This window comes from Bufo bufo, chromosome 11, assembly GCF_905171765.1.
Source record: "Bufo bufo chromosome 11, aBufBuf1.1, whole genome shotgun sequence".
Lineage (NCBI taxonomy): Eukaryota > Metazoa > Chordata > Amphibia > Anura > Bufonidae > Bufo > Bufo bufo.
In genome coordinates, this window is record NC_053399.1 from 36,384,471 (window position 1) to 36,412,251 (window position 27,781).

Here is a 27,781-nt window from a genome sequence, read left to right on the forward strand (position 1 = left end):
CGGTGCGTGTAGCGCCATGTGATGATTGGTTGGCGCGCTGGTGTGTGCAGCAGTGATTGGGCAGCACACTGGTGTGGGCGGTGCGGGCGGCATGTGGAGCGCTGTGTGTTGATTGGATGTACACCGCGCATGCACAGTTCAATTATCTGCACACACGCACAGACACGCAGCCCTGAGCACTCACATATCCAAGTTATGTGGCCCTTTATTTCTGGACAGCTCTACACGCTGGGCGCGCAGGTATGGGCGGTGCAGGCGATGTCTGTGCATGTGTGCCAATTGGCCGACTCGCCGCTCATGCGCATTTAACATCGGCACACACACGGACATAACGCAGGCAGAGAGGGCTTTTATTATATAGTAGAAGATAGATTATTATGAGGTGTAGATTATAATATGTGAGGTGCAGGTTCCTCTATGTGATGTCAGCGGTCACAGCGCCTATAGATTATTGTATAGAGCGGAGCCACAGTTGGCGGCCAGGCATTTACAGGGTTGAGGGCAGTGGAGTCATGTAGGGACACTGGGTGAGTGGGCTCCATGAGGAGGGAGGACAGAGAGGAGGGGTCTCCGGGCTCCACACCCCTTTCCTCAGCAGCGGTTTCCCCTTCACATAGGGCGCACCTTCCATGCCGCGGTCAGTCGTGCGGTGATTACCTGAGATCGGCTCCCGCAGTGTCCTCCTCCTCCTTGGTCCCGCTCACCAAATCTTCCGACCTGCTTGCCGGCGTGATGCTGTGGGTGGTGTGGCCGCGTGTGGTGCACTGCGATTCTATTGGCCGGCAAGCCGCGCATGCGCATTTAACATCGGCACACACGCACGGACACATCACAGGCACAGAGGGATTTTTATTATAGAGGATAGGCCTCTTAAAATCACTTGAGAACTGAATTGATCCCTTAAAAAAATAGGTTTTCAATATGCCTTTTAACATCTCCAAAAAATGTAAGTGTATTGAAAACTAATGGCAACATAAGTGGACATACGCTAAAAATAAATTTTTAACTATTTTGCAAGGTACAGTATGACTTTTTTAAAGCAGAAAAAAAGGAAGGGATCTAACATATTGTGGCGATTCCCCTTGAACCTGGTTCAAGATGAGACATTTTGGCGGTTACTGGCGTCATGGTGGGAAGATTACGCCTCCAATAATGCGATGCATAAAATCCAATCCTCATTATACTGGGATGCTGCCAAGGCAGTCATCCGGCGGGCATCGTAGCATATATTTCGGGAAGGTGCAAACTTCTATTGGAGGGATGTACTTCGGCCAGTCTGTTAGTGAACTCAACTTATACAATGCATAGGGACGCCCTTTCTCCGAAGACGTTGGCTCTATGGTGCCAAGCACAGAAGTCTTTCAATGACTGGGCGTTTCAGAGGGAGCAACACTACCACTCAAATATGGAGGTGAAGTTATTCAGATACGGGAACAAAACGGGTAAACTACAGGCTAATTTAGAGGCAGATCTCCCTCTACGCACATTACTAGGCTGCAGGATGGCAAAGGGAAACTCGCAGATGACCCCCAAACTATTAACAAAATATTGGGGGAATTCTATGAGTGCCTTTATGCAGATGACCACCAACCTATTACGTTTAACACATTGTTAGATAACGTGCATTAATCACCAGGCCTGGGAGGTCGAGCTTACAGGAAGAGCCAAGTGGGCCAGCGCTCTGCTGTTTCCGTAACTCCTATTGTAGTGAAAGGGAGCTACTCAAATGGCCTAGCAGAACAAGCCTCCGTAACGCCCATTTACTACAATGTCAACTAGGGACAGCACTTAGTTCCATCTCGCTGTGGAAATGGCGAGACGGGACAATCCCTTTGATCCAATTTAAAGATGAATAGGGAGGAAAACACAGATCTGTTATATTCGCAGCCTCACAACTGCTCTTACACGTTCATTAATATGAACATGTAATGTTCTCTGCTCACTATAGGCCTCACTCTTCCATTTACTCCATACCTTTTCACTCATCCTCTCATTGATATTGTCAATTTCACGGATTAAGGCGTGAATCTCAAGGGCTCCTTCTAAAGCCTTGCGATACTTGTTTAGATCTCCATGGAAAATATTCCACCTACAGGAAAAAACACAGTTATTATTTCACATCCGTCTTTAATATGAACGTTAGTCTTTGCAAAGTTGAATACTAACTTGAAGGGGTATTCCCATCTTAGAATGTTATCGCTAAGGTATGCCATAGCAATGTACTGTACTGGTGGGAGCGGGTCACTTTATGAACTTCTGCTGATTGCAAAAAATTAGGGGACCAAGGTTCCTTCAGAATTTCTCCAGCACATCACTGCTCCTGGAGATCTGCTGTGCAGCCTGGCAGGGCCGTCGCCACCTGTAAGACGACCTAGGCAGCCGCCTAAGGCGCAATTTAGCAGGGGGCGCCGGAACCGTGCGGTTTTAAAAAAAACAACGTTGGTTAAGTGGCCGGCAGCGCCCCTCATGCTGCGCCGCTGCTCTAGTAAGCAGGGCCGGCGCTTCCATAGAGTCCTTAGGGGCCCCCCTGCGTCGGCCCGCAACTAACTATAGGCAGGACACGTGTCACACGGAGATGAGCGCTTCCATTGTGGAAGCGCTCATCTCCAGTCATCTGTATTGCCGTCCTCAGGACAGCGATACAGATGGCTGTGCAGCAGGGGAGGGAGAGGTGTGTCCCTTCCCCTTCCTCTGATAGGCTGCAGGCACTAGGCCGGTGCAGGCGGCGCGATGACGTCATCGCGCCGCCTGAGCCCTGAGCCGTACAGCGCAGGACACAGGCCGGAAGAGGCCTGCATCGCATCGCTGACATGGAGGTAAGTATAAGTGTTTTTTGTTGTTGTTGTTGTCAATACTGGTGGCTACTGGGCTGGCACATGATGGGGGGCTCTGGCTACTGGCACATGATCGGGGGGGCCAATGGCTACTGGGACATGATAGGGATAGGGGGGGCCCTATGGCTACTGGGACATGATAGGGGGGGCCCTATGGCTACTGGCACATGTTGATGGGGGGGCTCAGGCTACTGGCACGTCATAGGGGGGGCTCTGGCTACTGGCACATGATATAGGGGGGGCTCTTGTTACTGACACATGATGGTGGGGGGCTCTTATTACTGGCACATGATTGGGGGGCATCTATGAGGGCACATTTTACTGGCACATTATTGGGGGACATCTATGGGGGCACTTATTACTGTCCCATTGGGGGCACTTATTACTGGCACATTATTGGTGGGCACTACAGTGGCATCTACTGAGGCCACAAAGAATGGCTATTTTATATGGGGGCTCTGTATAGGGGCATTTTATACTGGGACACATTATGGTGGGTACTATAGGGAAGGTGGGAGAGGAGTACTATGGGGTCATCTACGGGGGCACTGAGAAGGGGTATTTTATACTTACAAATTATGGGGGACACTGAGGGCTTCTACTGGGGCACTATATATGGGGCATTTTATACTGGTACATACTGGCTGGGAGCAACAGCACTGAACTACCACTGCAGCCCATTCGTTCACGAAATCAATGGGGGTAACAGCAAACTACCACCAATACACATGTGCTGGCATATGCTAACGATATTACAACACTTCCTGTGCTGAGGTTAAACAGGTTAACAAAAAGTTTTAAAAAAATAAAACAATTAAGAAAAAGTTATACTCCAAGTTCTGAATCCCATTCCCTTCCTTAACCCCTGCTTTGTGACTCCAGCTTTGTTTAGATAACCATATCACTGGCCTCGCTTGGTCTCTTGTAGTATAATGATTGGTCGCAGCGGCCACATGTGGTATACAGTTATTTCATCATTGCAGCCAAGATTATGATGTCATGGCTGCAGAGACCAGGTGGTTCAATGCAATGCCCAAGAAAAGGAGTGGGTTTAGGATGGTGAGTACAGCTTCTTTTTGTTTTTGTTTTTACAACCTACTTGCTTTTGATCTTTTCTTTATAATTTGGGCAACCACTTTAAAAGATAAACTACTCCCTAGCCCTTCAAACCTTTTGCCAACAAGAATACCACCTAGCTTAGGTCTCTCACAACAACTGTTCCAGTTCAACCTCCTCCTTACAAAAATGTGGGTGCTTATTCACTTATCAACTTATTTTTAATCCACCCTGATATTTCTTTTAGACTGTAAGTGATTCTCTCCCTTAGTTCGCCCTGCTTTTGCCTTGCTGCACCATACGTGCACATGCTGTAGTATTTTGTGTGTATGCGTTTGCTATAATGTTCCATCTGTAGATGACTAAGCCAAAACATACATCTGTAAAATGAGGCTCTTACTTGTCATTGAGTTGTTTCTTCCGCTGGTGAACGGTCTTCATCTCTTCCAGGTTCTGTCTCTCCAGCTTGGTGGCAAGAGCATTAATAGCTTTTATATGGGCATCATCCACTGTTACTTCCTGTAATGTTACCAATAAAGATGAGCATTTTAGCAAAAAGTGATATATAAATAATCTATTAGCATGCAAATTTTCTTGTCACTAGAAACGTTTTCTAGTCACACCTAGGAGGGCTACAGGAGTTAGAATCTGGTGTTTCTGGGCCATTTCAAGCATAAAATAAATAAATTATTATTCCAGGGGTGCACAACCTTTTCTAGTTCAAGGACCACATTGTCAGACTGAGACACTGTCAAAGCCCGCGCTAAAACTTAAAGGGATTGGCTCATCTTAGATATTGATGGCATATCGCTAGGTTATGCCATTACTGTCAGACAGGAGTGAGTCCAGGAGGTGGGACCCACACCTATCTCCAGAACGGGGCCACCGTAGTGAATGGAGAGCAGCTGTGCTTGCATGGAGCGTTCTCCAGTCACCACTAAGGGACTCGCACAGCAACGTATGAAGAGAACACCATGCATACAGGGAGTGCAGAATTATTAGGCAAATGAGTATTTTGACCACATCATCCTCTTTATGCATGTTGTCTTACTCCAAGCTGTATAGGCTCGAAAGCCTACTACCAATTAAGCATATTAGGTGATGTGCATCTCTGTAATAAGAAGGGGTGTGGTCTAATGACATCAACACCCTATATCAGGTGTGCATAATTATTAGGCAACTTCCTTTCCTTTGGCAAAATGGGTCAAAAGAAGGACTTGACAGGCTCAAAAAAGTCAAAAATAGTGAGATATCTTGCAGAGGGATGCAGCACTCTTAAAATTGCAAAGCTTCTGAAGCGTGATCATCGAACAATCAAGCGTTTCATTCAAAATAGTCAACAGGGTCGCAAGAAGCGTGTGGAAAAACCAAGGTGCAAAATAACTGCCCATGAACTGAGAAAAGTCAAGCGTGCAGCTGCCAAGATGCCACTTGCCACCAGTTTGGCCATATTTCAGAGCTGCAACATCACTGGAGTGCCCAAAAGCACAAGGTGTGCAATACTCAGAGACATGGCCAAGGTAAGAAAGGCTGAAAGACGACCACCACTGAACAAGACACACAAGCTGAAACGTCAAGACTGGGCCAAGAAATATCTCAAGACTTTTATGGACTGATGAAATGAGAGTGAGTCTTGATGGGCCAGATGGATGGGCCCGTGGCTGGATTGGTAAAGGGCAGAGAGCTCCAGTCCGACTCAGACGCCAGCAAGGTGGAGGTGGAGTACTGGTTTGGGCTGGTATCATCAAAGATGAGCTTGTGGGGCCTTTTCGGGTTGAGGATGGAGTCAAGCTCAACTCCCAGTCCTACTGCCAGTTTCTGGAAGACACCTTCTTCAAGCAGTGGTACAGGAAGAAGTCTGCATCCTTCAAGAAAAACATGATTTTCATGCAGGACAATGCTCCATCACACGCGTCCAAGTACTCCACAGCGTGGCTGGCAAGAAAGGGTATAAAAGAAGAAAACCTAATGACATGGCCTCCTTGTTCACCTGATCTGAACCCCATTGAGAACCTGTGGTCCATCATCAAATGTGAGATTTACAAGGAGGGAAAACAGTACACCTCTCTGAACAGTGTCTGGGAGGCTGTGGTTGCTGCTGCACGCAATGTTGATGGTGAACAGATCAAAACACTGACAGAATCCATGGATGGCAGGCTTTTGAGTGTCCTTGCAAAGAAAGGTGGCTATATTGGTCACTGATTTGTTTTTGTTTTGTTTTTGAATGTCAGAAATGTATATTTGTGAATGTTGAGATGTTATATTGGTTTTACTGGTAAAAATAAATAATTGAAATGGGTATATATTTGTTTTTTGTTAAGTTGCCTAATAATTATGCACAGTAATAGTCACCTGCACACACCGATATCCCCCTAAAATAGCTAAAACTAAAAACAAACTAAAAACTACTTCCAAAAATATTCAGCTTTGATATTAATGAGTTTTTTGGGTTCATTGAGAACATGGTTGTTGTTCAATAATAAAATTAATCCTCAAAAATACAACTTGCCTAATAATTCTGCACTCCCTGTATGTGGCGTGCTCTCCTTCACTTTGGTGGCCCCCTTTTGGAGATAGGAGCAGGTTCCAGATGTCTGAGATGAGCCAACCCTTTTAAAGGAATGAAATTCCATTTTTAGGAATATATGGTATGTCATGATGTAAGTATAAGTCTGATAGCAGTTTCTACAGAGAAGTTGAGTCCATGCATTCATGTGTCTCTCTTCATTGTAGATTTTATGGGTGTGGTGGTAACAAACTAGCATTTCAGAACTCCCACCAACTAGAGTGGAAAGCCCTGCATGCATGGCTGGCCACCTCTAAATTATAATCTGTGTTATAGAGTGCCAAACAGGGGTCAAGGGACCTCACTTTTTTAGTATATGGGGAACCAGAGATGGCTACACAGGGCCCCATTAGTACTTACCAATCTGTGCCCCTGAGCTGTGTGTCACCCCTCCTCTCTCTGGCATGGAAACTACACTACATAAATAAGTATTTCTATGGCCAGGTGGTTGAGGGCTACTGTGGCACTGTGGGCCTCATGTGGTCCGCGGGCTGCAGATCTGTGCATCATTGGATGTTCACACCTGTGATTCCCCTGTGCAGAAGCCACAGAGGAAACATGTGTTGGGGCTGAAGTGCCCTATTACTTGGTCTGTATGGATAATATGCTACCCTATATTTTAGATAGATTTCTATAATTTATGAGGGAAACACTGTGTATTCACGCTCTTTTGAGATTTTATTGTTTTTACAATCGAGTTGATTTGTTTCAATATATATAATATATTTATGCATCGTGGGACATTCTATTTGAGATTGGGCCCTCTTTCTACTTTTCTAGTGCTCGTCTATTGCCGCATTTTATGACGTAATTTGTGAATAAAGATGAATGTATTTTTCTTTATAGTTTGGTGTATTCGGTTCTTTTTTGAATTGGTGTTCGTGTTCACTTCTGTGTGCAAAGAGTTATCTCCCAAGCAAAGAGAACCATATCGCTAGTGCCACCTTATGGAAGGACTCGCATCTGTAAGAGGCTTTGTTTGAAGCCTCTGCTGCAGATTCTGTCCTAGTTTACAATAGTACATAGCGCTGCATGTGTAGTTTGGCAGGACCCAATAGGCCCCATGTCATATGATGGATCTGGCATTGCATTGCAGTTTCCATTGAAAAGGAAGATCAAATGTGAAAAGAGCCAGTAAGCTGTGTCCAACTTTGTATACGCATAGAAAGCCAACTAGATGCCATGCCAATGTAAACATGGCGGCCGTGATATAAAGAAGGTTAAACATAAATAATTCACCTCAGATCCTGCTCCACGGAACTCATTCAACTTCTTTGTAAGCTGGAGACAGTGTTCATAATCTTCACCTACATCACCCACATTAATCATCACTTCCTAGAAAGCAATATGATATACATGTAAGTAAAAAGTAACAGCTTTTATAGAATCTAGCAGACATCAATGACCACATTAATACTTACCTTATCTCTGATCCAAGCCTCCACTTGATCCACTTTCTGCAAAAATTCTAGTAAGTCTCGCTTATCCTCCAGCATTTTTCCCCGTGCAGCTAGTGCTTTCTTCAGCTTCTCCCATTCTTCAAGTAGTGTCCGATTTTTCTGACGTATATCTGCAGATTTGGGATGTTGCTGAGATACCAATGACTTCCCCATCTGTACATGAAAAATTATAGTATGCCGTTACCATAGCCATAAGATGCTGTTTTTTAACCCAGTGTTTAAGGCCTTCATTTACCTCAGTAACATCTTGGATTGTCTTCTCATGGGCAAGAATCTCAGCTTCAAACACTTGATGTTTCTGTAAGAGCTTTAGTTTACTTTGTATATCTGTGGACCCTTGCTGAGTGTCATCATCCAGCATCTGCATGCGCTCATTGATCCAGTACTGAGCCTGAGAATTAAAATTAAGAATAATTATATTTGCATCACCTTAAGATCAAAAGCATTTACGTATTCTTTGGGTCTCACTTGTATTCTAGGGAACAAACATGACAAAGTAAGCCCAAGTAAGTAATCTCTATTCACCTCTATGGCCAACTATTAGTCCAGTAGGTTATGATATAAAAGAGTGCAAATTTTTCCACATATTTGCGGTACCCCAGACGTGCAAACTTATATAGTTATGTATTGTTATGTTATATATTTTTAATGTAGTGGCCGTTCATTCCAGCAGAGGAGGTTATGGTTGGCAGGAACAGCGTTAACCACCCTGTTCCTCCCCACTTGGTAGAAGTGGGCTGGTCCTGCTTCCTGCCTAGAGGGTGACTTACCGGTCTGACAATGAAGAGAGAGGAAGCACATGTCAGAGGTCCTACTCGTAGGAACCAGATCTAATTCTCCTGTAAGACCAACACTCCAGAGAGATCTTCAGAAACAAGAATACTGCTTCCAGAAAGCATCAGTGCGACAATACAGCAGAGTGATCAGCAAAATACACTGCTGCAAGGTGAGGGAGAACAGCTCAGACACCACCACCTACCTAAATCACCGCTAGGCCAGACTGACATCAAGCCTATGTTAGAGTGGGCACCTATATTCACAAGTGCTTGCTAGTGCCAACCTATTGCCATCCAACCGGCCATCATACATCCTCATCTGGTGCCAGAGACCTTGCACTTTTTATTCAATATTGCTGAATGTGCCACAAGTTTTATTTTGCACTAAGTAAAGAGTACATTTTACTATGCAAATCCGCCACTTGTGAACTATTGGGGCATATGGAAGAGGGCCCTCTCTGTTAGTAACAGAGGAGAACTGCTGTAAAAAATGAGTCACTAGGAGTGCGTTAACATGAGTCCTTCACAGAATATGTAAATGCTGGTATCCTACAACAGAAGTAAACAGTTATACATACAAAAATTTCTTAAGAAAAATATCAAAAGAGAACATCTTGCTTTCAGAGAAATGCCACGGAAACAGAGACATATCCAAAACAAATCTGAAAAATGCAGTGTATTACCTCTGAGAGGTTCTGGTTGAATAGAGCCAGCAGGAGGGCTGTAGTTAACTCTTCCCGCCTGGCCTGACTGAGAGCTTTCACCTTTTTCCTCCTGTCTATGACAGAATTCAGTCTGTATTGGACCTGCCTAGTCTCCGGTCTTCTGCTGTCTTCAAGAAGTTTGGTGGCTTGATCTTGCAAGGATGTCACCTGAAAAATGTAACTCAACATTAAACATGACATCAGTTTGATGGCATTGTATGAAATATCTAATAAACTGTTCCTCCTAGATAGGTACATTTTTAGGTTCAAAATGATAAAAAATGGATTGCAAAACCAAGGATTGCAGGGTGATACTCTCTAAAATAAAGAGATATCCTCTATATTAGGGATGTTCAACCTGTGGCCCTCCAGCTGTTGCAAAACTACAACTCCTGGCATGTCCTAATAGCTGTAGGCTGTCCAAGCATGCTGGGAGTTGTTTTGCAACAGCTGGAGGGCCACAGGTTGGGCATCCCTGCTCTAGATGTTGTCAACTTTCTTGCAACCTTATCAATCAAAGTAATAGGAGAAAGACATGAACCGTCAATCTTGAAGCATTCATATTAACCAGATATATAAGTCCAAGCGTATGGTCATCCGAACCTGAGGAGACCAGGTACCTCCAGCGAGACTTGAGTATAACAGAACATGGATGTCCTGTATCCCACGGATATGCATTAACTGGCAAACATTAAAATGCTCTATAATGTGATCAGTTGAAGCAGCTGAACGTATCATAGATAACTTACATGGAGTAGATATCTGTAAGTCTTTGGTTAGCATAGGTCAAGAAGGCACAATATGTCTAGCAGTGGCACTACTGGACTGTACGCATTTTGTATACGGTATTTCAATCTCATGAGTACTATAACTACGGCAGCATTGTGCATAGAGTACCTTTTCCTCCTGGGATGAAAGAAGCTTCTCAAAGGCCTCATGCTTTTTGATCAGTTGTTCGATTTCTCCAGCGGAGGCTCCGAGGTCACTTGACTTCAATCTCACCTGCAAACACAGATGGAAGCTCAAAATCACAATGTCAACCCATGATATCGTATGTACAGGTAAGAGTAATGTGTGTTGGGAGGAGTAAAATGTCAAAATGCTGTTTATGCAACCGATTTACTTTAGACCATAGAGATTTCCCAGTTATAGCCATTTTAACAGTACGTAATATCATTTTAATAAGTTTGTTTCTTTGAGGCCAGTGTAACCTTGCCAATACTTTAGACTCAAAACATGTGCATCGGGTTTGGAATCTTGTTTTAGTATAGACGATAATGAGAACAGCCTTGCTTTCATCTTGTAAACTTTGTATATAATGATCAAAACTTTGGGAAATTCATCACTTTGGATCTGCTCTCTCAAATTCTCCCCATCTGGAGGAGTTCTCTTACATTGGAGAATGTTTACTTTGGTTGATGAAACGCTTTGTCCTCTCGCAGTACCAGTATAAAAACCCCATTGTACGGTTTGTCATTATTAACTGAAAATAAATGTCTTCTTGGAAGTGAATTGATGCCAGAGACTGCTCTTATTGAAGATATGTTTTGGTTCTTAAGAACAGATGTTCTTCCAACGACAGCCATATATTATGCCTTGTATTTCTGGAATTACCTCGTGCACGGAATGGATGTTTTAGTATAATGGACCAATGTACACAACAGGGAAAGATTTTCCCACAACTAAAATAACTACTGTATCTTATATTTAAAGGGTCACTCACATTTTGCAAAGCTTTTGATTTGTAAGAGACATATCAAAGTTTAGGTGGGTGGGGGTCTGAGCGCTGAGACAACCCTCCTTCCCCATCCCTAGAATGAGGGAAGAGAAGCTTGTGCATATCGCGTGCATATCCTCGCTGCTGAGGACGCAATCAAGGCGGGCCTATAGACTTCTATGGGGCCCATCTCGTGTAGCAAGGAGAGAGAGCACGATATGCGTGCACTTCTCTCTCCTCATTCTAGGGATCAGGAAGTGGGGGGGGGAGTGTATCAGCGATCAGACCCCATCCGTCATATCTCTATGACATGGCAAAAAATTTGTCAAAAGTTTGTGACCAGTTCATTGGAAACAGCTATAGCTGCACTTGGCTATCTCCTGCGCTTCCATAGTAAATAACTTGGCACAACCCCTTTAAATTTTGGAAAATGCTTTAGATCAAATAAAACTATATTGTAAATTACAAAGTTGCAGTATTCTGTGCTCAAGATATACTTAAATACCAGATGAGCTTTTTAATATGTATTATGACATTAATTTTAGCAGTTGCCTCTATACCTACAGTATATTAATTTATTCTTTAACATCCTTAAAAGGGTTATCCAAGATCTATAATGCTCTCCCACAGAGGTTGTATTTACCTAGCTCCCCGACACCCGCGTCGCTTCTCATACCAAAAAACATCCGGCATCGGGGGAAAGGGCAGGGGGGGGGGGGGTCAGCCAATAGCAAGCTGTGACGCTAAGATGCTGCTGCAGGTAGTAATATTGTATATACTGTACATGTTCTGCTCTCCAATACACTACTATCCACTTGTTAGATACCTGAGCAGTTAACTGAAAGCCAGGTCACATGACGGCTTACATGACTGACAATATGTTTAGTCCTATCCAGCTCACCTATGGATGCATTTTGCAGGACTAAAATGGACCATACTATTTTTTTTCTTTAGGACGATGCTAGCCTGCAAGCAAAATTCAAATAGATGTAAATCCTATCATATTCTCCAAACAAATAAATGTAACCATTAAAGGGTGTCACATGTTAAGGGAAAGGGAAAACACCAAATACACGCCACAACGAATAGACAACAATCTAGGCCTCAAAAGCTAAGGAAGAGGGATGGTGACCTCCTAGTAATCCCTAGGCCTTTCCCTAACTCCTGCCAGTATGAGCAGATCCTAATGGTGGAAATACTCATACACCGGATACCTAAAGCTCTGCTAAAACTGACGAGCACTAGGATAGGTAGCAGGGGATGAGACAGCTGGTTCCTTCCAGAATGAAGGAACCTGCGTCTCCCTGAGGCCTAGAAACAACACACACCAGATAATAAGAAACAGCGAAGGCAACAAGTACTTAGCTTAGGCTACTTTCACACTAGCGTTCGGAGCGGATCCGTCTGATGTTTCATCAGACGGATCCGCTCCGATAATGCAGACGTTTGCATCCGTTCAGAACGGATCCGTCTGCATTATTACTTAGAAAATTTTCTAAGTCTGAAAGTAGCCTGAGCGGATCCGTTCAGACTTTACATTGAAAGTCAATGGGGGACGGATCCGCTTGAAGATTGAGCCATATGGTGTCATCTTCAAGCGGATCCGTCCCCATTGACTTACATTGTAAGTCTGGACGGATCCGCTCGCCTCCGCACGGCCAGGCGGACACCCGAACGCTGCAAGCAGCGTTCAGGTGTCCGCTCACTGAGCGGAGCAGAGGCTGAACGCTGGCAGGCGGATGCATTCTCAGTGGATCCGCCTCCACTGAGAATGCATTGGGGCCAGACGGATGCGTTCGGGGCCGCTCGTGAGCCCCTTCAAACGGTGCGCACGAGCGGACACCCGAACGCTGGTGTGAAAGTAGCCTTAGAGAAGTATGGAGAACCAGGAGATCCAATACAACCAAGCTCTAGCAACTCCAAGCAGAAACTATTAACCGCATGGTTAGCAGTATGAGGCGGATCTAAATAGACCCTCATCACTGATAACGAGCGGCACCTGAGGAGAGGTGAGATCCTGCCAAACAACAACATACATAGAGGAAAACAGAGAGACCTGTCAGATAGCCTCACGTGCAGCAAGTCTATCCGATCTCCTCACCTCTCTCACAGGAGGGACCGTGACAAAGGTGTTATCTGAGAGTATAAAAAGCTGCCCCATATGTCGGGCCCCTCACAATAAATATACTTACCTGGCTCCCCGCGCCTCTCCTGGTCCCCTCACCGCTGCTGCAGCTAACATCCTGTGTCGGGAAAGGGAAAGGGGGGGGAGCCAATGGCAGGTGGCGATGGGGCGCAATCCTCCCTAGCATCGTGGGTGACGCTAGGGAAGTTTGTCCCCCCCCCCCTGCCATTGGCTGCTCCACCCCCCCCCCCCCCCGCCCCCGACACCGGATATTTTCATCCGCGCATGGGGAAAAGCTGCAGCGGCAGTGCAGGGACCAGGAGCAGCGCAGGCAGCGGGGAGCCAGGTAAGTATATTCAGCATGAGGGGCCTGGCATATGGGGCAGCATTTTATACTCTCGAATAACCCCTTTAAAACCGGAATACCTTTTTAATTGGTCACATTTACAGTAATAAGTAGCCCATTTCCACCAGCAAACTCTCGCAATTTGTGTTGAGCTAATGTCTCCAGATTACAACGAAAAGTAAGTTCTACCCATGATCCTCTGATATTTTCATTTGCAGACATCTCCAATAAGGTCAGCAGCATACTCTAATTTTTTGCTGGATAAGGCCCAACAAATGCAAAAATATTTTACAGAGTCAGGGCGACCTGGAAAACTCTTATCGAGAGTGATTTCGAATGAAGAGTCCAAAAAATATATAGACAATGTCCGACTGGCCAACGGTAGGATGGTTAGTGGGCAAGGTCCTGTAGAGAAGGTCTTTCTGGATTATTTTTTAGATCTTTATAAAGCTGATACTAAGATTACAGATGAAATAATGGACTCTTATCTTGACGGTATTGTTTTTCCAACTATCACTCTGGCCCAAAAGAAAACACTGGAGGTAGATTTCTCGATTCAGGAACTTGAGGGGGCAATTAAATTATGCTCAGGTAATTCCACCCCCCGGTTCAGATGGACTTCCATATGAATTTTATAGCAAATATAAGGAGTTTATTCTCCCTAGACTCTTGGGGGTCTTTGCTGAATCGGTGGAGGATGGGAAATTGCCAGACTCAATGATGGAAGCCGTAATAACATTAATCCCCAAAAAAGGCAAGGACCCCGCAGATCTGGGATCGTATAGACCGATCTCACTGCTTAATGCAGATGTAAAACTCCTTGCAAGGATTTTGGCCACAAGGCTTATTTCCTCCATTGTCCATCCAGACCAGAACGGTTTTATTCAAAATAAGGGCACGCATCTCAATCTGCATTGGCTCTTTGCCAATATACAGGCTCCTGGGGGAACCGCTCGCTCCATCCTGTCATTAGATGCGTCGAAGGACTTTGATAGGGTGGAGTGGCTCTTCCTCTGGAAGGTTTTGACAAGGATGGGCTTTGGGGAAAGATTTATAAACATCCTTAAATTATTGTATAGATCCCCCATTGCAAAATTGAGTCTTAACGGGATCTTGACCACTAGTTTTGAGCTAAATAGAGGTACGCGCCAGGGTTGTCCACTATCTCCATTATTATTTGATATCTACATTGAGCCCCTAGCATTGGCCATTAGGCAGGATGAGCAGGTTAGAGGATTTGGAACACTAGGAGTGCAAGACCGTATCTCTTTATATGCGGATGACGTTCTTTTTTTTATAGACCATACGGAAATAACTCTCCCCAGAATCATTCAATTGGTCAAATTATTTTGCGAGGTGTCCGGCCTTCTTATAAACTGGTCGAAGACCAGTTTGATGCCAATAGACCCGTTACCTCAGAAGGATGCGTTTGTAACAGAGTTGGACATCGTTGACACCTTTCAATACTTGGGCTTGACTATATCGCCTAAGGTTGAAAACTTTGTCCAACTAAACTTGATCCCACTAATAACGAAAACTAGAGCAAAAATAGGAATCTGGTTGAGACTTCCCCTATCTAGAGCCGATCGAGTGTCATTGGTTAAAATGGTGATACTACCACAATTTCTGTATGTGCTTAGGAACACACCTACTTGGATACAAGACAAATATTTTAAACTTATGGAAAGAATAATTAATGATTTAGTGTGGGGAAGAAAACGAGTCCGGTTAAAATTGGAATATCTATATAAACCAGTGGAATACGGGGGTTTAAACCTCCCCTATTTTAAAGGGTATTTTATTGCTGCCCAGCTACTGATGTGTTATGAATCGGAAAATAGTGCCCTTTTAGGGAGGTTAATAGGGAGCTGTTCATATAATAATATATTTTCCCTTTTGGAATCTGGGTTACTGACTAGCCAGGAGCGGAGTTATAGAGAGACTATAAAACTACTCTCGAAAGTCTGGGCTACTACTAGAACATGGTTGAAGGTACAGGGTTCACTTACATTCACGCCTCTTTGGCACAATATACACTTACAGACGTTAGACGGTATAGCAGCTGACACATTCTGGCAAAAGAATAGGATTTTTTATATTTCACAAGTGGTGAAGGATAGAGAGATTAAGTCATATACAGAGTTATCACAAAATGTAGAAAACCTCTCTTGGTTCAGGTATCTCCAGTTGCGTTCAGCACTATCTAGTCTGGATGATAAATTAATTCTGGATATAGATAGTTCATCTTTTTTAAATGACTGGATAGGGAGGACAACTTATAGAATGAAGATTTCAAATATATATAAACTTTTACTTAAGGCACGGTTTTGTGACATACAGTCACCAGGACAAAGAGCCTGGGAGGTGGACTGTCTGAATATACAATTAGAGGGGTGGGGGAATATCTTTGCTAATTCAGGCTTACTATCCCGGAACTTCAACCATGTCCTAGTACATTTTAATATCTGCCATAGACTATATGTTACCCCCACATGGCTAAATAAATGTGGGCTACAAGATACATTCAAGTGCCCTAGATGTGATACCCTAGGCGCGGACTACCCCCATATGATCTGGACCTGCCCAGAACTTAGAAAATATTGGATTAATATCAATAACTTTCTTAACCATAGACTTACAATATGAATCCCCTTTGAACCTCAAGTGTTCTTGCTCAATGAGCTTTCTACAATAAGTAGTCACAAGTATCAAAAGATCTTTCTAGGTAGGATACTGCTGTTGGCTAGAATTTTGGTTAGCCGGACCTGGTTCGCTCGGCATACCCCAGAATTAAACACCTGGATAAATCTAGTTAACAAGGTAAAAAACTATGAACAGATTCTGTATAGGCAGGGAATTGTGGAGGAGAAGTGGATTAGGATATGGGGTGGCTGGAAGATCTGATTGACTGTAATAATCTATAAATAGTTGTTTTTTTTGTGTGTTTTGTGTTTTTTCTCCCCCTTTTCCTCCTCTCCCCTCCCCCCCTGTCTCTGGGGGGATAGGGATAAGGGGAGAAAAAGAGGCTATCAAATATCACAGTCATTTTTTTTTTATATACTAATAAAGAAACGAAATTTCAAAAAAATAAGGTCAGCAGCATTTTTCTTAACACAAAATGCCTGCTCCTAAAATGCATCATAAATATAACTTAAAAAATTGTGATGTCATAAGAACTGAATTGCACTAAATCTGCTTAAAAATATATGCAAACTAGAAAATTCCTCCAGCTATGCATTCAAGGTCACCATGATCGTCCAAGATCATGGTGACAGATTTCCTTCCTTAAATTCATACATTATATACACTAATACATGAGTAGTTCTGCAGATATGGAGTCCAGGTCACTATCTTTATTTTCCTACTGCCCCCAGTTAAAAAGCATGGTCAGGACTGCTGCGCATGCGCACAAGTCTTCTCCATTATGTCAGAACAGCACAGCAGTCCAGACAGTGCATTTCAGTGCAGCTTTGATTGCTGACCGCGGGGGAACCAGGGACAGTAGGGAAATAAAATTTTGACTTGATTTGGACTCCTTATCTATGTATTATTATTATACTTTTAATTACAATTTATTATTATTATACATAAATGTAGTATTATTATTATACTCCGTACTATGCATTTATCATTGTAGAAAATAGTCCAAAATCGAGGTGACAGATTCCCTTTAAGATTAGATTAATTGTGGGAATACCTACAGACCCTGGTACTGTATTGGGAGTGCTCCATGCACCTGCACAGAAACTCCTGACATGCAGCAAAACATTGCTAGTCACAGTAGTGAAATACTGGTATGTACAGACGTGGCAGAGCTAAGGTGCTGTATTTCACAGTGATTCTTGAACTTGTAGTATGACACTTTTTTAGTAAGAAGACCTGATCTGGTCATGTGGTGTTTTTAACATTCTGCCTCTGCTCGGGTCATGTTCTATCAAAGGTCAGAAAAAGCTGCTCTGGGGTGTATGCAAGCAGATTAGACTTTGGACGCTATTCGCAGCAGGGTTTCCCAGCAGGGGGGCTGATGGGCTGGCACGGGAAGGAGTAACCAACAGCTGGAAAACTGAACTGGAAATCCAATCCTAAACCTAGCGTCTGTGTCTGGATACTTGGCTGTCACTGGATAGGGCTACAAAAAAAACACACAGAGCCATTAACTTGATAATGTATTTACTCTGCTTAGTGCAAGACTGACCATAGTTAACTCCATCACTGCTAAACATATAACGCCAATGAGCTGCAGTCACCCCATGCCAAAAAGACATTATTTGCTATTCATCGAGTCACAGGCATGTACAATATGAGGACCATGCAGGGAAAAGAAAAGAAGATGATGTGCGGCAACTAGGTTTGTAATTTCCAGATTATAGATGTAGGTATAGATTTTGTACACCTGTAAATTTCAGCTAATTGAAAATGATGGATACGCATTCGTATTTCTGGTCTTACCATAAAAGAAATATAAGTTTGTAATCCCGGATTATAGATATAGATATAGATTTTCCACCTGTAAATTTCAGCTAATTGGACATGATGGATATGCACTCTTATTTCTGGTCATACTATAAATGAAATCTAAGAGTTTTCGGCGTCCTCTGTATTTTATCCTTCTATAATGTCACCATCAGTCTTTAGAACATTAGCATAGCAATGGAAAAATTTTAAGTGACAGGATGTCAAACTTCCTTTGAACGTGTTTATTTGAATCTCTGTACTTTAGGGTCACATCACTAACACTGAAGCATCCTAACTATTAGGAGCAGAAACTTATTATGTGACCATTGAAGTGCCAGCCTTAAAGGGTTATCCCATGACTAATGTAAAAAATGAAACTCAGATATCATATAGTAAATGACAATCTCTTTCTAACAAAGCTAGAACCAGCCCTGTACCTCACATGGATCCAGAGATCTCCCCATTCATTGTTCTACTAGATTAATATCAAGCTGACATGTCAAGGGGAGTGTCCTTTCTGCTGTAGTTCAGGGGGCGTGCCCATGCTCTCCCTATCACAGCTCAGGGGGCGTGTCTCAGCTCTCCCTATCACTGCTCAGGGGGCGTGTCTCAGCTCTCCCTATCAGCTCAGGGGGCATGTCTCAGCTCTCCCTATCACAGCTCAGGGGGCGTGTCCATGCTCTCCCTATCACAGCTCAGGAGGCAGTTGAAGGATGAAACTGAGCATGTGCGGCCTTCTCAGTGAGCAGGTCAAAGAAATAAGAAAAAAACAAAAAGCAGGTGGCGCCATACAGATAGATTTTATTGAATAATTCACTGGCTATGCTAAATAATTACATGCAGTTACAAAAGTATTCAGATCCAGGTGCTGGTTTGAAAACTGTAGAATATTTTTCGTGGGACAACTCCTTTAACATGGGCCAACACTATTGAAAAAAAAAAAAAATGAATAGAGCTAAACTACATGTGGACACCCGCTGCAGCTTCAAAAGGCATCCGATCGGTCACCATGCCAAGAAAGGACATGTCCCTACTGTCTCCCATTGAAAACAAAAACAAAAAAAGAGGTGTCAGACAGCACGCGAGTTACGGAGGCATAAATTATCAAAACTGGTGCAAAGGAAAACTGGCTTAGGCTCCTTTCACACTCCTTTCAATCGTTATACTGTCCGCGATGGGAGAGCAACCAAACGGAACGGAATGCATTCTGGTGCACTCCATTTTGTTCAGTTACATTTTTTCCCCATTGACAATGAATGGGGCCAAAACTTAAGCGTTTCCCCCCGCTATTGAGATCCCATGACGGATCTCAATAGCGGAAATGGAAAGTGCATGAGTGAAATTAGCCTTATGCTAGTTTCACACTAGGGATCGACCGATATTGATTTTTTAGGGCCGATACCGATACCGATAATTTGTGAACTTTCAGGCCGATAATTTATACCGATATTCTGGGAATTTTCATTTTTGAAAAAAGTCTTTTTCATTTATACTTAATATTTTTGTGTTTTGTTTTTTTACTAACTTTTAGCCCCCTTAGGGACTAGAACCCTTGTCCTATTCCCCCTGATAGATCTCTATCAGGGTGAATAGGATCTCACACTGTCCCTGCTGCTCTGTGCTTTGTGCACACAGCAGCATGGAGCTTACCATGGCAGCCAGGGCTTCAATAGCGTCCTGGCTGCCATGGTAACCGATCGGAGCCCCAGGCTTACACAGCTGGGGCTCCGATCGGAGGAGCAGGGGAGAGGGGATCCTGTGGCCACTGCCACCAATGAGTAATACTGGGTGGGGGGGGGGCGCACTGCGCCACCAATGTTTTTACTATTGGCCGGGATTGGGGTGGGGGCGCACTGCGCCACCAATGATTAATACTGGGGGGCTTGGGGGGGGGGGGGCGCACTGCGCCACCAATGAAGATAGGTCTCTCAATCATTCATATACAGGAGGCGGGAGCTGGCTGCAGAATCACATAGCCGGCTCCCGACCTCTATGAGCGGTAGCTGCGATCCGCGGCACCTGAGGAGTTAACTACCGCGGATCGCAGCTATCGCTCATAGAGGCCGGGAGCCGGCTATGTGATTCTGCAGCCAGCTCCCGCCTCCTGTATATGAATGAATGAATGGCTTATCTTCATTGGTGGCGCAGCGGCCACAGCCCCTCCCCTCCTCTTGTCTTCTCTTCTGTCATTGGCGGCAGCGGCAGCAGCGGCACAGGGGGAGGAGACACTGCTTCCTTCTCCCCTGTGCTGCGGAGGGAACACAGAACGCGCTGAGAGCAGCGCGTTCTGTGTTCCCCATACGTTATCAATGCCGATAGATGCCGATACCGATAACGTTCAAAATCCTCAATATCGGCCGATAATATCGGCCAAACCGATAATCGGTCGATCCCTATTTCACACTAAAGGCAAGGAACTCCGACATGTCGTAGCTTTATTCCGGCTGCCTCTTGGCATGTTTGCCATGCTGCCGCCAGAACTCCGGCCCGCCCCCATTATAGTCAATGGGGCCGGAGCGGTAGCCCAGGGGCACGTGTGCACTAGCGGCAGCATGGATCCGACAGGCTGTTCACCCGCCGAAACAGGAGTTCCTTGCCGCTAGTGTGAAAGTACCCTTAGTTGTCCAAAGCAACCAATCACATTCCACCTTTCATTTTTCAGAGCTCCTTTGAAAATGAAAGGCGGAATCTGAATGGTTGCTATTGGCAACTAAGCCAGTTTTCCTTTGCACCAGTTTTGATAAATCTCCCGCACAGTGTTTTTTTATTATTTTAATTGCCACTGCACTTTTTGATGCAGTTATTTTAGCCATAGCTGTAAGTGGATCCAGCATGAAGGAGATGTATTAGTCCTCCCTTTATATTTCTCATTCCTTTTGACTTTAGCTAAAAAAAACGGAATGAAAAAATGCACACAAAAAAAAGGGTGGCATTTCTAACGAAGCTGTGTGAAGCCACCATAAAGGGATTGCAAAAGAGCACAAAATGGGTCTGTTGCCCATGTGCTGTATCTGGTATTGCAGCCAAAAAACAGACCCACTTGGATGCAGGGATAACTTAGACATACACCCCACGTGACCGCTGCAGCCTGTCACTGGCCTTCGTGGCCTGTTGAAGCCAGTGTTTGGCTGCAGTGGTCATATCGGATATACGACTACATCACTGCTGAAGCCAAGTAAACACAGATCAGGGGTGAGAACTGGAGGGAAAGCACCGGAATAGCGACATATTTAGCTCGTAGGCGTACATTGTTTTATTATTTTATAATGTCTACCCGCTGTGGAAAGTTTTCAACAATTTGGAAAACCTCTTATAAGCCTCAGGCCCTACATTAGTCATAACTCCGTATCGCTTTGATTTATGCATTTCAGAAATCAATAGCTAGACAACATCATAATTCCACGGAGAATGATCTTTAAATTAGTTCATGCAGTTCTCAGCTCAAATTAATTTTTTTAGATTTACTTGAAAACTATTTTAACAAAATAAACAAAATCTTTTTGGCCATATGTACAATAACAAAACATTAATCATTCCCTTCCACATTTCCTTTGATACATTACTTGTCATGATCAAAGCGAGAGCAGGATTTCAGGTGAAGTTTTCTGTCTGCAATTTTATCACTACAACTCTATACTTTAAGAACTGTTTTTGTTTAACGTGAGCATGCTGCAGTAAACTGAATCATGCACTCGTGCAAGCGCTACTTCTTCTTCAAGAGTACACTGCACATTGCCTTGGAGGCAGAGTGTAATTACAAGTGCTTGTTGTAACGTAATGTGAATTCAAAAGATTTCAGCATGAATAAGCTCACACAGGCTAAGTGAATAAATATATTTACCAAGTGTGATCAAATATACAATAACGCAGACAAATCACATGTAGAATAATAAAAAGTAAATACATCACTAGCCTAAATAGGGTGGAGACTCCATTGAAGCTCATTAATTACAGACCACAGTTTTTCCCATCAGCCCCTCCTCCATTGTGCATCACGCATGTCTCTGAGATCTCTTAGGAATGTGGTCTTATCAGCACAATGGGGGATGGGTACTACATTACAAAGCACATCGTCACACAGAATGGTAATAGGAAAAGTGAACAGAATTAAAGGGACAGAACTATTCCGTACTTAAAACATACTCTTACAATACACTTGTTTTATTTACTTGAATGGGACAAAAACGTATAATTACACTGCGCAGCCACTACAAGCGAGACGACATGCAGTGTATTCTTGAAAAGGGAGCAGTGTTCACTGGTGGGGGTGCTAGGAGTGGAACCCCCACCAGATATTGATGACCTATCCAGATGATAAGTCATCAATACGTACTGGTTGCACCCCGCCCCTTTAAGGAGCCCTCAAGGAATCCTGAAAAACAACCTGCTGTCACCTCTTGGCATAGTTGGAAACAGACACAGATCCATCAAGTCCTACCTATAAGCCTAATGTGTTGCTGCTTCAAGATTTCCTACATTTTCACTCTTCCCTGCTGCACTGTAACCAACATATCCCCTCAAGAACCTCCATCTGTTCTTCGTTTCATTCACATTACTATTTTGGAGAACGATTCCTGCATCTTGTTACCAGTGGTAGATAAAATGTCACAACTCGTCCCCTCTCCATTAGTACTGAAAATTATGAATCAATAAAATGTTAAGATCTCTGGAAAACTTTTCTCTTACTTTTTAGCTGCAGAATCTGAAGACTAAACATGATGTCTGGGGTCTGGCCAAGTAGTGAAGTGAGATATTTGGCAAAACATTCACTAGTGACTTTAATTTATGTTTTTAGCCAGCTCTCGGATCCCAGTTTTATAAGACTGCATTTATGTCCAGTGCTTTCTTAGGCATGTGGAATGGTTGCTTTGTGCGCTCTCCGGCCGCCTGGCTCTATGTCTGCTGACATGCATGCATGATAATATAGCACACCAATTAGTCTGTAAAATTACACTCAATGGAAATCCCTCAGGACTTTACAGTGAGGGGCGACATCACAAGAATGTTAAAGAGGCAGCAGAACAAACATGAGCAGTCTATACTCTACTACCTCACCGCAATCTTATTTTTAAGGAGAGGAATCAAGGGTGAGGGTTTGTACGCAAAAATGTGTTAAATAACCGCAGTCCTGTTTTAAAGTGGTGTCTACTGAACAATATTTGCGATGATGAAAGTAATATACACTGCTAATTAATAATCTGACGCTCCATCACAATGTTCTTAAAGGGGCAGCGTACTTTCATTAAACTTTTGATATGTTATAGGGACATAGCAAACGTTTAGATCGATAGGGGATTGAGACCCCCCGGCAATCTTTGGAACGAGGGGAGAGAAGTACGCACTTAGCAGGAACAGGAAGCCAGATGGACCCAAGTCTAGAAAGTCTATGGACTCGCCTGGCTCCCGTCTTGTGCAGCAAGCAGAGTGTGCTATGTGCATGCTTCTCTCCACCCGTCCTCTAGATCAGTGAGGGGTCTCAGCACTTAGAACCCCAACTTTTGATATATCCCTATAACATATAAAAAGTGTAATGAAAGTACAGTGTCACTAAGATTAAACCACTACAGTATCAAACCACTCTTCTAAGAGGATAACCATTATTACTATTAAGATAAAGAGATTGTATTTATCATATCACTGACAGAAACTGCTCAGTTGTTTTATATATTAATATGTGTATGTATATTTATATATACACATATATACACACTATATGGACAAAAGTATTGGGACATCCCATTCTATATCCATATAGAATTGGTTCTCCCTTTGCAGCTAAAACGGCATTCACTCTTCTAAGAAAATAGTCTACAAAATTTTGGTGTGCCTATGGGAATTTTTGCACATTCATCCAGAAGAAAATTTAGGAGTTCAGACACTGATGTTGGATGAAAAGGTCTGGCTCATAATCTCTGTTTTACTTCATCCAAAGTGGGTTGGATGAGGTTGAGGTCAGGGCTCTGTGCAGCCAGTCATGTTTTCCAACTCCAAACTCAACCAACCATGGCTTTATGGAGCTGGCTTTCTGCACTCGGGCACAGTCATGCTGGAACAGATAAGGGCCTTCCCCAAGAAATATTGTCTAATATTTCTTGGTATGCTGAATTAAAAACTAAGAGTCCTAGTCTGACCCCTGAAAACAACCACAAAGCATTATCCTTCCTCCAGCAAACCTACCAGTTGACACAATGCAGTCAGGCAAGTAACGTTCTTCTGGCATTCACCAAACCCAGATTCGTCCATCAGCCTGCCCTATAGAGAAGCGCGATTTATCACTCCACAGAACATGTTTCCACTGCTCCAGAGACCAGTAGCGGCATGATTTACTCCACTTCATCCAATGCTTGGCATTGTGCTTGGTGCAGTTATGGAATCAGCAGAGCACTCACTACCGCAAGAATTCGGTGAGCTCTTTAGGACTACCCAGTCTTTTACATACGTTTGTAGAGACAGACAGTCAATGTCCGAGTGTGGCTGTCAGGACAAGCTGGAAGTAATGGTCTGGTAATACTTAGGGAGCCCAGGTTGGAGAAGATTGTACAGTCGTGGCCAAAAGTTTTGAGAATTACATAAATATTGCAAATTGGAAAAGTTGCTGCTTAAGTTTTTATAATAGCAATTTGCATATACTCCAGAATGTTATGAAGAGTGATCAGATGAATTGCATAGTCCTTCTTTGCCATGAAAATTAACTTAATCCCAAAAAAACCTTTCCATTGCATTTCATTGCTGTCATTAAAAGGACCTGCTGAGATCATTTCAGTAATCGTCTTGTTAAGGCCTCCTGCACACGGCCGGTTTTTCCCCCCGTATGGTTCCGCAAAAAAACCCGGAATGTACTCCGTATGCATTCCGTTCCCGTATTTCTGTTTTTCTGTTCCGTTTAAAGATAGAACATGCCCTATTATTGCCCGCAAATCACGTTTTGTGGCTCATTCAAGTCAATGGGTCCGCAAAAAAACGGAACACATGCGGAAATGCATCCGTATGTCTTCCGTTTCCGTTCCGTTTTTTGCGGACCCATCTATTGAAAATGTTATGCCCAGCCCAATTTTATCTATGCAATTACTGTATACTTTATATGCCATACGGAAAAACTGAACGGAAAAACGGAAACAAAAAACGGAACAACGGATCCGTCAAAAACAAACCGCAAAACACTGAAAAAGCTATACGGTCGTGTGCAGGGGGCCTAACTCAGGTGAGAATGTTGACGAGCACAAGGCTGGAGATCATTATGTCAGGCTGATTGGGTTAAAATGGCAGACTTGACATGTTAAAAGGAGGGTGATGCTTGAAATCATTGTTCTTCCATTGTTAACCATGGTGACCTGCAAAGAAACGCGTGCAGCCATCATTGCGATGCATAAAAATTGCTTCATAGGCAAGGATATTGTGGCTACTAAGATTGCACCTCAATCAACAATTTATATGATCATCAAGAACTTCAAGGAAAGAGGTTCAATTCTTGTTAAGAAGGCTTCAGGGCGTCCAAGAAAGTCCAGCAAGTGCGAGGATCATCTCCTAAAGAGGATTCAGCTGCGGGATCGGAGTGCCACCAGTGCAGAGCTTGCTCAGGAATGGCAGCAGGCAGGTGTGAGCGCATCTGCACGCACAGAAGATGGCCTGGTGTCAAGAAGGGCAGCAAAGAAGCAACTTCTCTCCAAAAAAAACATCAGGGACAGATTGATCTTCTGCAGAAAGTATGGTGAATGGACTGCTGAGGACTGGGGCAAAGTCATATTCTCCGATGAAGCCTCTTTCCGATTGTTTGGGGCATCTGGAAAAAGGCTTGTCCGGAGAAGAAAAGGTGAGCGCTACCATCAGTCCTGTATCATGCCAACAGTAAAGCATCCTGAGACCATTCATGTGTGGGGTTGCTTCTCATCCAAGGGAGTGGGCTCACTCACAATTTTGCCCAAAAACACAGCCATGAATAAAGAATGATACCAAAACACCCTCCAACAGCAACTTCTTCCAACAATCCAACAACAGTTTGGTGAAGAACAATGCATTTTCCAGCACGATGGAGCACCGTGCCATAAGGCAAAAGTGATAATTAAGTGGCTCGGGGACCAAAACGTTGACATTTTGGGTCCATGGCCTGGAAACTCCCCAGATCTTAATCCCATTGAGAACTTGTGGTCAATCCTCAAGAGGCGGGTGGACAAACAAAAACCCACTAATTCTGACAAACTCCAAGAAGTGTTTATGAAAGAATGGGTTGCTATCAGTCAGGAATTGGCCCAGAAGTTGATTGAGAGCATGCCCAGTCGAATTGCAGAGGTCCTAAAAAAGAAGGGCCAACACTGCAAATACTGACTCTTTGCATAAATGTCATGTAATTGTCGATAAAAGCCTATGAAACGTATGAAGTGCGTGTAATTATATTTTACTACATCACAGAAACAACTGAAACAAAGATCTAAAAGCAGTTTAGCAGCAAACTTTGTGAAAACTAATATTTTTGTCATTCTGAAAACTTTTGGCCACGACTGTACATGGACTTCAAAAGGCCTGTAGGGCTCCTTTAACTTGCAGACAAATTGAATGTAAAGCACACGGCCTCAAGTCTCAAAACTGCGCTTACTGCCATAGTATAGCCCAAAAGAAATAAAAGGTGAGCGTGGACAACAAGGCTGTTTATTCTATTACAGAGTTGTAATAAATCTCCTCGGAAGCAAATTTTACAAATAAACCCGAAAGCACAGAGATGGTAATTACTGAAACAATATGCAAATTAATGATTTCAGAAGATGTGATACTGTCATTTGGAGCTTTCTTCCAGAATATCACTTCTAAATATAAATGCCAGCTCATAATGTCTTCTAATGTCCTCCAGCACTGGTCAAAGTGCTATTTTAAAGCTGTGTATTTATACTGTGCATGATCCTAAATAAGCTTTGTGAAATATTTTCTGCTTACACTCTATTGCTAGCCCGGTCTTGGAAAGAATTAAATAAGAGTAAAAGGAGAACGTTTAGGAAGCAAAGTCTTATTACTAAGGGGCACCTTCTACAAATGTGGTAATAGGTAGGTATATTTCTGGAGATAGGTTGCTGATCCAGGTGATTCTTCTGATTGCCATAGTTAGAGCCAGAAATAATTTTCCCCTAAGATTTGGAAAACTGGCTTATTCCTCACGGTAATATTTGCCTTAGGGCTCGTTCACACAAAAACGTTTTTTTGCGTTCTGTATACGGGCCGTTTTTTGAGCTCTGTATACGGAACCATTCATTTCAATGGTTCAGCAAAAAAAACAACAGAATGTATTCCGGATGCATTCCGTTTCTGTATTTACGTTCTATTAAAAGATAGAACGTGTCCTATTATTGCCCGCAAATCACGTTCCATGGCTCCATTCAAGTCAATAGGTCCGCAAGAAAAACGGAACACATACGGAATGTACTCCGTATGTCTTCTGTATCCGTTCCATTTTTGCGGAACCATCTATTGAAAATGTTATGCCCAGCCCAATTTTTTCTATGTAATTACTGTATACTGTATATGCCATACGGAAAAACAGAACAAAACCGGAAACACTACTGAAAGAAAAAACGGATCTGGGAAAAACGGCCCGCAAAACACTGAAAAAGACGTACCGTCGTGTGAACGAGCCCTTACTCACTGAATCAAAGTTGCAAGATAACTAACTGACTGGACACGTTTTTTCTCAGCCTTACAAACTGTGTTACTATATTAATAGTAATACAGGGTAAGATGAATGACTCAGATATCATGG

At 43.4% G+C, this 27,781-nt stretch overlaps 1 protein-coding gene across 1 annotated transcript in view; it reads right to left on the bottom strand.

The window, feature by feature from the left end:
• SPTBN5 (spectrin beta, non-erythrocytic 5) overlaps positions 1-27,781 on the bottom strand; it is a 255,561-nt gene that overhangs the window by 66,405 nt on the left and 161,375 nt on the right. Inside the window, exons 34-40 of the mRNA XM_040412759.1 lie at positions 10,294-10,398; positions 9,376-9,564; positions 8,152-8,307; positions 7,878-8,069; positions 7,696-7,791; positions 4,291-4,409; positions 1,975-2,089 (exon numbers count right to left, since the gene is read on the bottom strand). Coding sequence (XP_040268693.1) covers positions 1,975-2,089; positions 4,291-4,409; positions 7,696-7,791; positions 7,878-8,069; positions 8,152-8,307; positions 9,376-9,564; positions 10,294-10,398 — 972 coding nt within the window. The remainder of the gene's footprint in view (positions 1-1,974; positions 2,090-4,290; positions 4,410-7,695; positions 7,792-7,877; positions 8,070-8,151; positions 8,308-9,375; positions 9,565-10,293; positions 10,399-27,781) is intronic.